This window comes from Heptranchias perlo, chromosome 4 (genome assembly GCF_035084215.1).
Source record: "Heptranchias perlo isolate sHepPer1 chromosome 4, sHepPer1.hap1, whole genome shotgun sequence".
Classification (NCBI taxonomy): domain Eukaryota; kingdom Metazoa; phylum Chordata; class Chondrichthyes; order Hexanchiformes; family Hexanchidae; genus Heptranchias; species Heptranchias perlo.
Window position 1 is genome coordinate 80,613,560 of NC_090328.1, and position 15,919 is coordinate 80,629,478.

The 15,919-nt window shown below is 41.4% G+C and overlaps 1 protein-coding gene across 3 annotated transcripts in view; it reads left to right on the forward strand.

Moving 5' to 3' along the window:
• The window catches only part of LOC137321061 (selenocysteine insertion sequence-binding protein 2-like), a 73,923-nt gene that overhangs the window by 44,019 nt on the left and 13,985 nt on the right, over positions 1-15,919 (forward strand). For all 3 annotated transcript variants that reach the window (XM_067983226.1, XM_067983227.1, XM_067983228.1), the window contains 3 exons: positions 3,708-3,870; positions 6,399-6,552; positions 13,363-13,583. In XM_067983226.1, coding sequence (XP_067839327.1) covers positions 3,708-3,870; positions 6,399-6,552; positions 13,363-13,583 — 538 coding nt within the window. The remainder of the gene's footprint in view (positions 1-3,707; positions 3,871-6,398; positions 6,553-13,362; positions 13,584-15,919) is intronic.

The window sequence follows — 15,919 nt, forward strand, 5'->3', positions numbered from 1 at the left end:
GAAGATGAGTTCGTTGCCATTCAACTTCTGATGAGACAGTTGAAATTAGAAACTCCATACTAGAGAGCTAACCAGCAACTGATTGATAGGTTTTAAAAACCAACAGACCCTTGTTTGGGGGTTATTGATCTTTCATTTAACTATTTATTATCCTACATTAACTTACAGAAAATATATCTTCCATAAACAAATCTTTTGTGCTGCACAATATTTTTGCTTACGTTGGTAGACAAATGTTTTGCTTCCTTGTTAACAGTCTAGTAAGTGATGTTGCTAATGCCAAGCATTGGACAAGATATGATTTTTTAGAATGTATGTTTGAAAACTACACTATGGTCTAATGGCTAATAGATGTAGCATCATAGTAGGGAACAAATTGGGGATTGCTAGTTGTGTGTGTCACACCCAGGGTTTTTCATAAAACACTTATTGTTTTCTGTTTTTATACTTTGACATTTGGAAGATGCAAGTAAGGAGGTTCTGAAAGCATTTTACCACAATACTGAACAATAACTTACATTTATATAGTGCCTTTAATATAGAAAAACATCCCAAGGCAATTCACACATGCATAAGGAGAAAAAAATGGTGCGAAGCTTTTTTTTTAAAAAAAGGAGCTATTCGGATGAGGGACCAAAATCTTGGTCAAAGAGGTGAATTTTAAGGATGGTCTTCAAGGAGGTGAGGGAGCTGCAGAGGCGGAGGGAATTCCAGAGTGTTGGTCCAATAGTGGAGCAAAGGGAGGCCAGGGTCAGAAGAAGGGAGAGTTGGGGAGGAGAGAGGGGGCTGCATTGCTGGAGATAGGGAGGAGTGAGACCACGAAGGGATTTATACAAAAGGATGAGAAATTTGAAGACTGAATATGGTGAAAACCTAGTGCAACATCATATATAAACCCCGGTGTGTCAATAACTTTGACATTTCTGCCATTACACTATTGGGTGTATTCTATAGGCCATCAACTAGTGGGAAGGATATAGAAGAGCAAATTTGCAGGGAAATTAAAGGTGCAAAAGCCATAGAGTAGCGATAATGTGGGAGGGAGGTATACAGTGGTGTTCTCCAGGAGTCCCTGCTAGGACCATATATATTAATGATTTGGAGGTCAAGGCACAATTTCCAAATTTGCAGCTGACACAAAACTTGGAGGTGTAGTGAACAGTGAGGAGGATAGTGATAGACTTCAAGAGGATATAGACAGGCTGGTGGAATGAGCAGACACGTGGCAGATGAAATTTAATGCAGAAAAATGCAAAATGATACATTTTGGTAGGAAGAACAAGGAGAGGCAATATAAACTAAAGGGCGCAATTCTAAAAGGCATACAGGAACAGAGAGATCTGGGGGTATATGTGCACAAATCGTTGAAGGTGGCAAGGTAGGTTGAGAAAGCGTATAGGATCCTGGGCTTTATAAATAGAGGCCTAGAGTACAAAAGCAAGGAAGTCATGATGAACCTTTATAAAACACTGGTTCGGCCACAACTGGAGTGTTATGTCCAGTTCGGGGCACCGCACTTTAGGAAAGATGTGAAGGACTTAGAGAGGGTGCAAAAGAGATTTACTAGAATGATTCCAGCGATGAGGGACTTTAGTTAAGTGGATAGACTGGAGAAGCTGGAGTTGTTTTCCTTAGAGTTGAGAAGGAGATTTGACAGAGGTATTCAAAATCATGAAGGGTCTAGAGAGAGAGAGATACTGTACACATTGGCGGAAGGGTCAAGAACCAGAGGACATGGATTTAAGTTGATTGGCAAAAGAACCAAAAGTGACGTGAGGAAAAACATTTTTACACAGCGGGTGGTTATGATCTGGAATGCACTGCTAGAGGGTGTGGTGGAGGCAGATTCAATCATGGCTTTCAAAAGGGTATTGGATAAGCACTTGAAGGGAAAAAATTTGCACTGCTACGGGGATAGGGCAAGGGAGTGGGACTAGCTGGATTGCTCTTGCATAGAGCTGGCACGGACTTGATGGGCTGATGGGTCTCCTTCCGTGCTGTAACTTTTTTGATTTCTAGATTTTATTATTAAACAACCCTATTTTTGTATAGGCAACACTTATCAATGCATTCTTCCGTCTTAATGTGATGACACCCTTGCTATACAATTTGTGATGTCAAGTCTATTGAGAAATAATCCTCCTTAGATATGGGGTGGTGCCAGAAGACTGAAGAATTGCAAATGTTAAAACCTTGTTCAAAAAAAGGTATAAGGATAAACCCGGCAACTACAAGCTAATCAGTTTAACCTCGGTGGTAGGGAAGCTTTTAGAAACAATAATCCGAGGCAAAATTGATAGTCACTTAGACAAGTGTGGATTAATAAAGGAAAGCCAGCACAGATTTGTTAAAGGTAAATTGTGTTTAACCAACTTGATTGAGTTTTTTGATGTGGTAACAGAAAGGGTTGAAGAGGGCAATGCGGGTGATGTGTATATGGACTTTCAAAAGGTGTTTGATAAAGTGCCACATAATAGGCTTGTCAGCAAAATTGAAGCCCATGGAATAAAAGGGGCTGTGGCAGCATGGATACGAAAGTGGCTAAGTGACAGGAAACAGAGTGGTGGTGAATGGTTGTTTATCGGATTGGAGGGTGGTATACAGTGGTATTCCCTAAGGGTCAGTAATGGGACCACTGCTTTTTTTTGATTATATATTAATGACTGGACTTGGGTGTACAGGGCGCAATTTCAAAATTTGCAGGTGACGTAAAACATGGAAGTGTAGTGAAACGTGAGGAGGATAGTAATAGACTTGAAGAGGGCAATGCGGGTGATGTTGTGTATATGGACTTTCAAAAGGCGTTTGATAAAGTGCCACATAATAGGAAGAATGAGGAGAAGCAATATAAACTAAATGGTACAATTCTAAAGGGGGTGCAGGAACAGAGACACGTATATGTGCACAAATCTTTGAAGGTGGCAGGACAGGTTGAGTAAGCTGTTAAAAAAGCATACGGGATCCTGAGCTTTATAAATAGAGTACAAAAGCAAGGAAGTCATGATGAACCTTTTATAAAACACTGGTTCGGCCACAAATGGTGTATTGTGTCCAATTCTGAGCACTGCACTTTAGGAAGGATGTGAAGGCCTTCACGAGGGTACAGAAAAGATTTACTAGAATGGTTCCAGGGATGAGGGACTTCAGTTACGTGGATAGACTGGAGAAGCTGGGGTTGTTCTTCTTTGAGCAGAGAAGGTTAAGAGATTTGATAGAAGTGTTCAAAATCATGAAGGGTTTAGATAAAGTAAATAAAGAGACACTGTTCCCATTAGCGGAAGGATTGAAAACCAGAGGACACAGATTTAAGGTGATTGGCAAAAGAACCAAAGGCGACATGAGGAAAAACTTTTTTACACAGCAAGTAGTTATGATCTGGAATGCGCTGCCTGAAAGGGTGGTGGAAACAAATTCAATCATGGCTTTCAAAAAGGAATTGGATAAATACTTGAAGGGAAAAAATTTGCAAGGCTACGGGGAAAGAGCAGGGGAATTGAACTAACTGGATTGCTCTTACAAAGAGCCGGCATAGGCTCGATGGGCCAAATGGCCGCCTCCTGTACTGATACCTTTCTATGATCTACAGTTGAGTACCAGAAACGTTCACATATATATTTTGTTTTACTTTCCACTGGATGGAATTTTGTCTCTAGTTTGGTTGTGCTTTGCTCACATATAAAATTATGATTTTAATCTTGTTCTGTTAGATTATTTTGAAGGAAAGAGAAGAAAGGAAACAGCGGCGCTTGCTAGAGGAAAAGGGGCTGATCCCATCAAGTTGCAACATAACATCTACTCAGGAGACTCGAGCACTCATTTTGGATCAGAATGTGACTCTGGACACACAAAATGAAACAGCTGAATTAAATGGTAAGTCATTTTGTGGCCTTTCTTGTATTGTGTCCCCTCCTCCCTGAATAGGAATGAATATTATCCCTGAAATTCTGATGCTACACACTTTTTCTGTAGTCGTTAAGCCTTATAAAATATCCATAGGAATCTGATTGAAATGCCTGGATCAGCAATGGTGAACTAGCCAATGTCTATTTAAAGGTGTCCTGTTGAAACAGGTCAGACCGGCAACAGCAGAGGCTGCAGTCATTTGTGGTGGTCAACTTTTCAGCACCTCTGCACCGACCAGTGAAGTCTTCTTTTAAAAAAAAAAAAAAAATTTTTGTTCACTAGTTATGTATTCATGTCAAGCAGGGTTAGAGGGTGGGGGATAAAAAGGGACCTAGAAGGGGGAGGAAGGAGGAGGCAGATGAAAGACAAGGGGAGGTGGGAAGAAAGACGGAGGGAAGATGGGAAAAGGGAGGAAGGTGGGGTGAGGGAGGAGGGGAACGTGAAAGCATGAGGTAGGTAGGGAGAAGGGGAATGAATGAAGGAAGGGCAGTGAAGCATAGGGAGGGAGGTGAAATAGAAGGAGGGAAAAGGGAGAGGTGAGTGGGGAGATTAAGAGAGAAGAGGAGGAGGCGGATCAGTTAAATGATGCTCAGTGGTGGGGAGGGGTTGTGATCTGTTCAGCTGAGGAGGCTCCACAACCATCTTACACCACCGTGGAGTTGAGGAGTTGAGGAGTGAGCCTCGCAGAACTGCATGGTTCGATCACTTCCAACAGCCTTCTACTATGGGTTGATGCTGAGTTAATTAAATTTAGCTGGGTGGCATCAGGGACACTGCAGAGGGGAAAATCAACCAGAATTCCTGCTGGAAAGTTCATGTGATGAGCTTGGCTGCTATACCCTCATGGTCAAATGGCCTGCTGCCAATTGCTGTCTAGGTACATGCATGAAGAGCGGCCATTTGATGAGGGACCAGAGAGCTATTGGTGTCTGTATAACTGCATCCAACACTTTTAGGAAAGGAAGGGAGAAAATTGGGAGGAAAAAGCTGGTTTCTCACCGATGCAAAATGTTACTGATGTTTGATCTCCAGCACTGATACCAAATCCCACTCAACAGCTTTATGGTTTACTCCTGGCACCTGTGCAGTGGAAACTTCAGTGTGCCACTAGACCCAATAGTGCAGGATCAAAACAGCATGACACTCCAGCCAGCTAATACCATTCCATGTTTCTCACCAAACAGATGTAATGCATGCTATTTGAAACCAGAAATAGCAGAATTGGTTGCTACTATCTAGTGAGTTGGATCACCACAAATACTTGAATTTTTGTAACAGGTGACTTTCTGTTTGAAGCAGCATACGGGTAGTGCACATGCTGTTTGTATCATAATCAGTCTGTGGTTCCACCTGGGTTACTTTTTAAATATTCTGAACATTAAAAAGCTTTTTACAGTGACACCACATTTTTTTTTAGTATGTATGAAATGTATTTGAGTGCAATTGCATGTCACAGATGGAACTTTGCTAGATTGTCACTCATTCATGCTTAATATGTGGAAAACCTAACACAATAATTGTTTCTTTATTTGGTGTTAATTTTTTCGCATACACATTTTGCTAATAATGATTTGTTCCCAAAATAGTATTCCTGAATTAATCCCTAGTGTTGTAGGCCTGGCATGGGCTGGGAAATACAGACCAGTTCCCACACGTAGAATGCTTGGGTTGAATTACAAGTTTGCTTTTAAACAAAAAAGTAGAATTTCAGTCATGAAAGTCAGGAATGTGTTGTAAAATTCCAAACCTTTTTCAAGGCCAAGAACTAGAAATAGTTTACTGCAGTGAAAATCTGAACAATGGGCATAAAATTGTTAGTTGAAGTAGGATAGCCTTTTAATCTGTTAAGCCTTCCTAGTCAACATCTTTGTGCTTTGTTCCTATAGCAAAGCACAAGTACTGGAATAAAAGTGCACACTTAGAAGTTGACTCCAGGCTGTAGTGTCATGGGCAAAGGAAGATGTATGCAATTGCACTCAAATATATTTCAATGCTTTTTTGGCAGTGATGGAGGAAATCAGTCAGAGGTATTCAGAGTTTCACTTATTCTCATGTTGGTGGTGCCATGTTTTTATTTTCGCACTGCTCCAGAGCATAGAAGCACCAAGTTTATTGTTTCCTACAAGGGTGATATCAGCACTCAAGTCCCATGACTGCTAGGTTGAGGAAGAGAGGGAACCACAGATCAGCTGGTGTGTGTACAAATTTCTATACTCCTGCATGGAGTTTTCTGAAAGCAGGATTTGCAACTGCAAGACAAGTTTACAGGGAGTTTTTGAGCACGGTTAAAGGGCCTGTTGCTGTTAATTCTAATTAGCAGAATGCCTTTGATGAAAATACTTAGTAGTATGTGCTGTTTTTTTTTGCTGTGTATACCACTCATTGTGACCTTAAAAACATTAGTTCTCTATATAATTTTCTCTTTTATATTTTACATTGTTTGCTTGCATTATAGAACACTCTAAGTTACATTAACTTAAATATTTGTGGTTTAGATTCAACAGAAGATTTGGCTAATTCCGCACCTTCATCACCTTATCAAAATTTACAATCCCTTTCTGAAGCACCAAAAAATTCTGAAGAAACTTGGACAGAAAACATTCTGATGAATCCCATTCGTCCAAAGATACATAGCAGACGATTTAGAGAGTAAGTGAAATTCTGATACTATATGTTGGAATGAGTTTCATATTTAAGTGTCCCTTAATTTACTAGTACATACTGCAAAATTCTGATCGTCTGAATTCAAAGTTTGAACACGAAGCTCCGTGCATGTCCATGAAATGAGCATTGCTGGGCTATTGGGGACTGGGATGCATACTGACATTAGACCACTAAAGATCAAACATATGCACCCTTCACTAGACTTGCAGAGATCAGAGACTCATCTCGGCTCCTCCACCCCTTCTCTCCCTACTCTCCTCGGTCTTCGTAGCCTACCTTCCATCTCAGTCCCTTTTCCCCCATCCCAAAACCATTTCCTTTCATAAACACTCTGCCGCTTCTCTCCTACCCTAACTCCGAATGCCTGTGTAACTTCCCATTCTTGCTGACTTCATGAACTTCTCCCTTCCCTCTAGTATCAATGACATCCCTTTTCAGAACCAGAAATTTTCTCTCTTCAAGGTTCACCATTGCCACCCAACTATGCGCTCGCCTCTCTAGCCAGTCCCTTTTCCAAATTCCATTCACAGCATCCAGGCCACCCTTATCAGTGAAATCCTGTGCAACCACTACGAATGTAACTCACTGTCCTTCTTCATCCTCCTTAATCTGTCTTCGACAGTGTTAACTACTTTCTCCTCTGTGGTCCATCTCCACAGCACCCCACTCTATTCAAACAGTTTTCCTCTCCCATGCCTGCACAGTCAATTCCAGAAAGCCCCCGGATTCTATCCTTAGTGCCCTCCTGTACATCATTTACACACTACCTCTTGGTCACATCATCCACAAGTATATGTTCACCTTCTGCATTTACACCAACAATGCTCAATGTTGCCACTACCATTAACTGCAAGGCTATCACTATGCTCTTCAGCTGCCTATCTGATTTCAAATCCTGTATGTGTTGTGCATGTCTCTGATTCTGACATCATTGGCCTCCCCAGCTGTTCTTTCAGCCTGAATACTGTGGTATGTAACCTCCATGTCCTATTCAATCCTGAGCTGAACTTTTTACTTCCCATCCATCACCAAGACTGCATTCTTCTACCTCTGAAACATTGCTTGCTTACACTCCTGCCATTGTTCCTCTTGAGGATTGGTTTCTCAAAAGTTTTCTTCACCAGCCTCCCTGCTTACACCCTTCACAAACTTTAGCAAGTCCAGTACTCGATGGCAAACGTCCTCACCTGCACTAATTCCCACAAGAGGTGACTAAAGTAGTGGATAGAGGAATGTCTAAGGATGTTGTTTATATGGACATCCAGAAGGCATTTGATAAAATCCCTCATAAGAGACCGTTAGCTAATGTTGAAGCTCATGGAATTGAGGGCAAATTATTGACCTGGTTTGGAAATTGGCTGAGTGGCAGGAGAAAGAAAGTAGGGATAATGGGCAGTGACTCAAATTGGCAGGATGTGACTAGTGGTGTCCCACAGGGATCAGTGTTGGGGCCTCAACTATTCACTGTGTTTATTAGATGACTGGATAGAGAGCCACATATACAAATTTGCAGATGACACACAGAAAGGCAGCATTGTAAGCAGTGTAGATGGAAGCATAAAATTACGGAGATATTAATAGATTAAGTGAATGGCAAATGGATTTCAGTGTAGGCAAATGTGAGGTCATCTACTTTGGACCTAAAAAGGATAGATCAGAGTACTTTTTAAATGGTGAAAAGCTCAAAACAGTGGAGGTCAAAGAGACCTAGGGATCCATGTACATTGATCATTAAAATGTCATGGATAGGTACAGAAAATAATCAAAAAGGCTAATGGAATGCTGGCCTTTGTATCTATAGAGGACTAGAATACAAGGGGTTAGAAGTTGCAATACAGCTATACAAAGCCCCTTGTTAGACCACACCTGGAGTACTGTGTTCAGTTCTGGGCACCGCACCTTAGGAAGGATATATTGGCCTTGGAGGGAGTGCAGCGTAGATTTACCAGAATGATATCTGGACTCCAAGGGTTAAATTATGAGGCGAGATTACACAAACTAGGGTTGTATTCCCTGGAATTTAGAAGATTAAGGGGTGATTCGATCAAAGTTTTCAAGATATTAAGGGGAACTGATGGGGTAGATAGAGAGAAACTATTTCCGTTGATTGGGGAGTCTAATACTAGGAGGTACAGCCTAAATATTAGAACTAGGATTTTCAGGAATGAAGTTAGGAAACACTTCTTCACACAAAGGATGGTAGAAGTTTGGAACACTCTTCTGCAAACAGCAGTTGATGCTAGCTCGATTGATAGATTTTTGTTAGCCCCATATCCCTTCATACCTTTGGTTAAGATGGCTATATGAAGTTAGGTCACAGATCAGCCATGATCTCATTGAATGGTGGAACAGGCTTGAGGGGCTAAATGGCCTACACCTGTTCCTATGTTCCTATCTGGGTGAGCTTGATGCCATCAATGAATCCAAAGTCAGATGTTCAATTTCCCCAGCATGGTTGTCCTTACCTTGAGTACCAGAAATTAGCTGTGTTCGTGGTTTTGTTTTAGGTTTATGCTTCAGTAATCCTTGTGAAGATACTTTAATTTATATGAACTTAACAATTTATGCTTTTACTTTTCTAATATTAGGACAAGTGAACTGCAAGTGAGACAACAGGGAACTTTTTTTTAATATATGGTTCAATTTTTTTGTTTGTCACCGTCTGTTGCTCACAGTGCTGAGATTATAAGGCTAGCATCTGGTTTCATAAAGTTCCTGCTGCTTGGGGGATTTTTGTACATTCTTAACCACAAAGATTTTAGCATTTTATTGCAACATTCATGATTTACATGTTATAAAAATATGCTTTCACAGTCTTCAACAGGATGAGGTATCTTTTCCACCTGCAGTTGTGTGAACTCTCTGATATTTTGTAGCCTTTATTTTATCATGCACTGGCACTTTTAAGTGGTGAAAAGCTCCATTTGACTTCAGAGGTTTTCAGTGACAACAAAGGTCATTCTCCCCGTCGAATGTTTACTTATTAATATTGTTTTATTCTTTGTTCTTTCTCTTGCCAACTTTCTCTCTGAATTCCCTCACCTCCCTCTGTGTGCCAGGGTATGGGTCCACTGACGCAATCACCTTCCCCTACCTCACCCAAGTGGCTATTATTCATGTATAATTCTTGGTGAGGTGCAGGCTACCCCACAGCAGGAGGCATCACAACTGAGCGTGACTCTATCCTCACCCAACACAACACACTTGACCATAAGAAATAGGAACAGGAGTAGGTCATACGGCCGCTCGAGCCTGCTCTGTCATTCAATAAGATCATGGCTGATCTTCGACCTCAACTCCACTTTCCCACCCGATCCCCATATCCCTTGATTCCCTTAGAGTCCAAAAATCTATCGATCTCAGTCTTGAATATACTCAATGACTGAGCATCCACAGCACTCTGGGGTAGAGAATTCCAAATATTCACGACCCTCTGAGTGAAGAAATTCCTCCTCATCTCAGGCCTAGATGTCCGACCCCTTATCCTGAGCCTATGCTCCCTAGTTCCAGACTCTCCAGCCAGGGGAACATGCTCTCAGCATCTACCCTAGCAAGCCCTCTTAGAATCTTTTATGTTTCAATGAGATAGCCTCTCATTCTTCTAAATTCCAGAGAGTATGGACCCATTCTACTCGATCTCCCCATAGGACAACCCTCTCATCCCAGGAATCAATATAGTGAACCTTTGTTGCACTGCCATCTAAGGCAAGTATATCCATCCTTAGGTAAAGAGACCAGAACTGTACACAGTACTCCAGGTGAGGTCTCACCAAATCCCTGTACAATTGCAGCAAGACTTCCTTACTCTTATACTTCAACCCCCTTGCAATAAAGGCCAGTATACCATTTGCCTTCCTAATTGCTTGCTGTACCTGCATGTTAACTTTGTGTTTTGTGTACAAGGACACCCAAATCCCTCTGAACACCAACACTTAATAGTTTCTCATCATTTTTTAAAAATATTCTATTTTTCTATTCTTCCTCCAAAGTGAATAATCTCACATTTCCCCACATTATACTCCATCTGCCACCTTCTTGCCCACTCACTTAACCTGTCTGTATCCCTTTGCAGACTCTTTGCTTCCTCCTTACAGCTTACTTTCTCACCCAGCTTTGTGTGTACTTCCAGACAGTGATCAGGAGTGGGGGAAATTTGCTCCCCCCCCCCCCCCCCCCACTCCGAACTAAGGGAGCTGGGTCAATTCTTTTTTATTCGTTCATGGGATGTGGGCGTCGCTGGCGAGGCTGGCATTTATTGCCCATCCCTAATTGCCCTTGAGAAGGTGGTAGTGAACTGCTCCAGTCCATGTGGTGAAGGTTCTCCCACAGTGCTGTTAGGAAGGGAGTTCCAGGATTTTGACCCAGTGACTATGAAGGAACGGCGATATATTTCCAAGTCGGGATGGTGTGTGACTTGGAGGAGAACGTGCTGGTGGCGTTGTTCCCATGTGCCTGCTGCCCTTGTCCTTCTAGGTGGTAGAGGTCGTGGGTTTGGGAGGTGCTGTCGAAGAAGCCTTGGTGAGTTGCTGCAGTGCATCCTGTGGATGGTACACACTGCAGCCACTGTGCGCCGGTGGTGAAGGGAGTGAATGTTTAGGGTGGTGGATGGGGTGCCAATCAAGCGGGCTGCTTTGACCTGGATGGTGTCGAGCTTCTTGAGTGTTGTTGGAGCTGCACTCATCCAGGCAAGTGGAGAGTATTCCATCACACTCCTGACTTGTGCCTTGTAGATGGTGGAAAGGCTTTGGGGAGTCAGGAGGTGAGTCACTCGCCGCAGAATACCCAGCCTCTGACCTGCTCTCGTAGCCACAGTATTTATATGGCTGGTCCAGTTAAGTTTCTGGTCAATGGTGACCCCCAAGATGTTGGTGGTGGGGGATTCGGTGATGGTAATGCCATTGAATGTCAAGGGGAGGTGGTTCAATTCTAGTGTCCCTACTGCTGTCCTGGCTGAAATCAGCTAATTCTACATAAGCTGAACATTGAACCTGGCACCTTCCTTGTCTGTAGGACTTAGCTATTCACCATTTTGGTATTTTTTTAAAGTTTCTTTTTGACCGTATTCTGTCAAGGCTCCACTCTGCACCAGTGTAGAGAAACTTTAATTTTGGTTCTAAAAACATCCAATTGAGCATTTGAACTTTTGGGTCGGACATTTTGATTGATTATGCAAGTCCAAAGTTGATAGATCATATTTTCACAAGCCTGCTGCCATATTTATTGTAGACAATAGGTTTGTTCAACAGTGACTCTGCACAGTTGAACTCTTACTTTTAGATTTACTAGCTTTTGTCAGTGTAGACTTTGAAGAGTGCACATGTTATAATTTTATAATGCTTTTAGAGCGTGCTAATGTGATTATGAGAATGAGGGTCTAATATTCATGATTTTCTTAACTTTTTCTCTTTTTTCCCCCCCCCGCCCCAATACAGTTTTTAACTGTCTACGCTGTTTATGAAACTGTTTAGGTTCTGGTGTTCAGAGACTTTAAATCTGAAACATCCCAACAAATGAACATGTAGACACTTGTTATCACAAAGTACTTCAGGGTCTTAGTTATAAAAGACATTTTAAACTATTTGATTATTTTAATGCTATCTAATTTCTCTATAGATCATTTCCAGTCTCGATCATTCCAATGCTTTCCTGGTTGGCCTCCCGTCCTTCACCACCTTTTAAACCAAAAAACTGTGCTGCCTGTACCTAGTCACACTCACCCATCACCCCTGTCTTCCCTGACCTGCATTGGCTCCCGGTCCTTCACTGCCGCAGATTTCAAATTTTCACCCTGGTGTTTAAATCTTTTGTGACCTTGCCCTTCACTGTCTGTTTAAGAGCCCTACAACCCAACGCCCCGAACTCTCTGATCCTCTAACTCTGGTTTCTTGAGCACCTTCACACCACCATTGGTGGCTGTGCCTTCAGCTGCCCAGTCCTCACGCTGTGGAATTCCCTGCCTAAACCCCTCCATCTCCTCCTTCTTTAAGACCCTCCTTAAAACTCAACTCTGACCAAGCTTTTGGTCACTCCTTGTAATATCTCCTCTGGTTTAGCATATATTTTTCTATGTTAAAGTCACCTAAAAAGGCATGTTTTCTTTGATAGCAAATCTAGGTATGAGTCTGGTTTCATTTGAAAGTAATAAAAGGAATGTGAATTATTCAGCAGTGACCTCTTGTAATCTTGTGAACTTTAGTACATGATCACTGTGTGTCCTAGTGATGATTTAGACTGGTGTCAACATATGTTCTATAGCTAATCAAACAGCTTCCAATTCAATTAATACATGTCGCAATAGCGCTGGTAACCGAACACTTAGTTAACTGCAAAGTTTATTTTTTTTAAAAAGCAGCATTGCACTGAAACTTATAACTAAGTGGTAGTGATAATGGCTTTACTTTTTTGATTTTGCACTATGATTATAATAAGTTATAATACATATAAAGTTAGTTGTACTGCAATTTCTGAGCTCAGATGACTTTATTAACCACTCCAGCTTTGTACTTATAGTTCATAGTCATCCGAGCTCCAAGATTGTGTTACAGTTTCGAATATTGAGGCTGTTAATGTTTTCTGTGATGCAAATTTCTAAATTGCCTCTCTGGTTTGCTTGTTGTCACATGGTAAGAACAGTGAGTGCAAATTTCCCAACACACACTCTTTCTCTCTCTCTTTTTCCCCCCCCCCCCCCGCCCCCCTACGCACCAACAATGTCACCATGTTGTTCCTTACATTATATGTACTTTGTTGTAATTTTGGTATATTACCTCACCATGTGCATGTTTTTTCCTTCAGATATTGCAGCCAGGTGCTCAGTAAAGAAGTTGATAATTATGTGACTGACCTGCTGAAGGAACTTGTCCGTTTCCAAGATCGCTTGTACCAAAAGGATCCAATTAAAGCTAAGAAAAAACGCAGGATTGTCATGGGGCTGAGAGAAGTTTTGAAACACCTGAAGCTGAAAAAGCTGAAGTGTGTTATCATCTCTCCTAACTGTGAAAGAATACAATCCAAAGGTAAGTTATTATTTGTAACTGAATGTTCCTTATAGGATATAGGGAGAATATTCCAACCACACAACGTGCAGCTCTGGTTAGTCCTTTAAGACATGCATTGATCATGGCCGCAGAGAAGGCTGCAACCTGCAGTACTGTGCCATTTTAGCTGAAGTAGGATGCATGGAGAATAATAGTGTTATTTGGGATTTGCGTTGAGGAACACAAGAAATTGCAACAAAGCACTCAATGTAGTATTTTGTTTGTAGTACACTGATTCTGCCACATTATTGCATTACTACTGTTAACGTTATTTCACTGTCTTGGGAATTATAATCGTGACAGTGGCACAGAGAATACGTTGGATCCAGAACAGAATTGACTATAGCAATTTCGTCGTTACTGCGAACATACGGATTAAGAGCAGGAGTAGGCCATTCGACCCCTCGAGCCTGCTGTGCCATTTGATGAGATCATGGCTGATCTGATTATGACTTTCCCATCTACCTGCTGTAACCTTTGACTCCCTTGTTACTCTGGAATCTATCCAACTCAGCCTTAAAAATATTCAATGACCCCGCTCTCTGGGGAAGCGAGTTCCACAGACTCACGATTCTGAGAAAAAATTGAACCTGAGAAAAAATTTACCCTCATCTCCGTCTTAAATGGGAGACCCCTTATTTTTAAACTGTGGCCCCTAGTTCTAGTCTCTCCCACAAGGGGAAACATCCTCTCAGCATCTACCCCTTCTAGTCCCCTCAGGATCTTATGTGTTTCAATAAGATCACCTCTCATTCTTCTAACCTCCAGAGTATACAGGCCCAGTTTGTCCAACCTTTTCTCATAAGATAACCCCCTCATCCCAGGAATCAGTCGAGAGAACCTTCTCTGAACCGCCTCTAAAGCAATCATGTCCTTTCTTAAATAAGGAGACCAAAACTGCACACAGTATTCTAGATGTGGTCTCACCAATGCCCTGTACAACTGTAGCAAAACACCTCTACTTTTATATTCCATTCCCCATGCAATAAATGACAACATTCCATTTGCCTTCCTAATCACTTGCTGTACCTGTATACTAACTTTTTGTGATTCGTGTACTAGGACACCCAGATCCCTCTACCTCAGAGTTCTGCATTTAAATAATATACTGTTTTTCTATTCCTCCTGCCAAAGTGGACAAATTCACATTTTCCTGCATTATACTCCATCTGCCAAATTTTTGCCCACTCACTTAACCTGTCTATATCCCTTGATATGATATATAATCTGATTCTTGTTAACACAATTCGGTTGTGTTAGCAATTGATACTAAGACGCAAAGTTTAACAATTACCATTATTATATTTCTGTTAGTCGTAGTTGCTAAATGTTGCCATTGTGCATTGTACATAGTGTGTTAAATGGAAGGACACCAGGCTAAATTCTGTTCCTTTTTGCTTTGTTCCAACATTTCAGTGAAAACATTGGACTATATTTTCTGCACCACTGTGCATATGCGTAAATGAACCATTTTGGGAAGTTTTTGGCTGTGGATTTGATAAATGTTTTCCTGTGGCGTTGCACATGGGGTATCGAGACTAAGTGCCTTCATCAGGTCTAGCAGGATTAAAGTGGGGCTTAATTGGAAGGTGGGATGGGGAAGGGGAGGAAAACTATAACAATGGGAAGGAGTACTTATCTTCGTGAAGGTGGGGGGAGGGGGGAAAGAGTTACGTTGAGAGAAAGCACATCTTGCTGTGGTGGGCTGTGCCACAGTTTATTTATCTGGGTCATTAACTCTCTGTCTGCTTGTACTGGAGCAAACTTTCACTGTTCCTGCTTTGATGTAATCTAATATGATCCCTCACGATTACCAACTTTCTTTTTAATTAAAGACCATCTGACTTTGTTTTTACACTTCAGATTATCCGAATAGTTCCTTATCGCCCTTTTCCACATTTGGTTTCTTGTGTACTTGTCTTAATTCAAAGTTATTTTTTCTTCAAAAAAATATTTGAATTAAGCAAATTTAATGCAACAGCATATCAAAACTTCACTATCATATTAAAACACACCATAAAACATCAAATCAACTTTTGAAATGTACGTGATTAAAAACTTGAGTACTATATAAGATAAACAATACAAAGTTCATCTCACCAGCACATTTGTCCATAAAATTATCAATTCTGTTTAGTGCAGGGACAAGTTCCTTTGGTACATCTGGCTTAGTTGTCGGGCACACGATTGAACACCATGGTCATGGTGGGGGGTACCTTTGTCTGCTCACGAGATCTACTCGCTTGGACCTCTTCCTCACTGTCACTCCCACTAGTAGCAGCATCTTCTCTCTCAGAATCAACAGCAATGTGGAT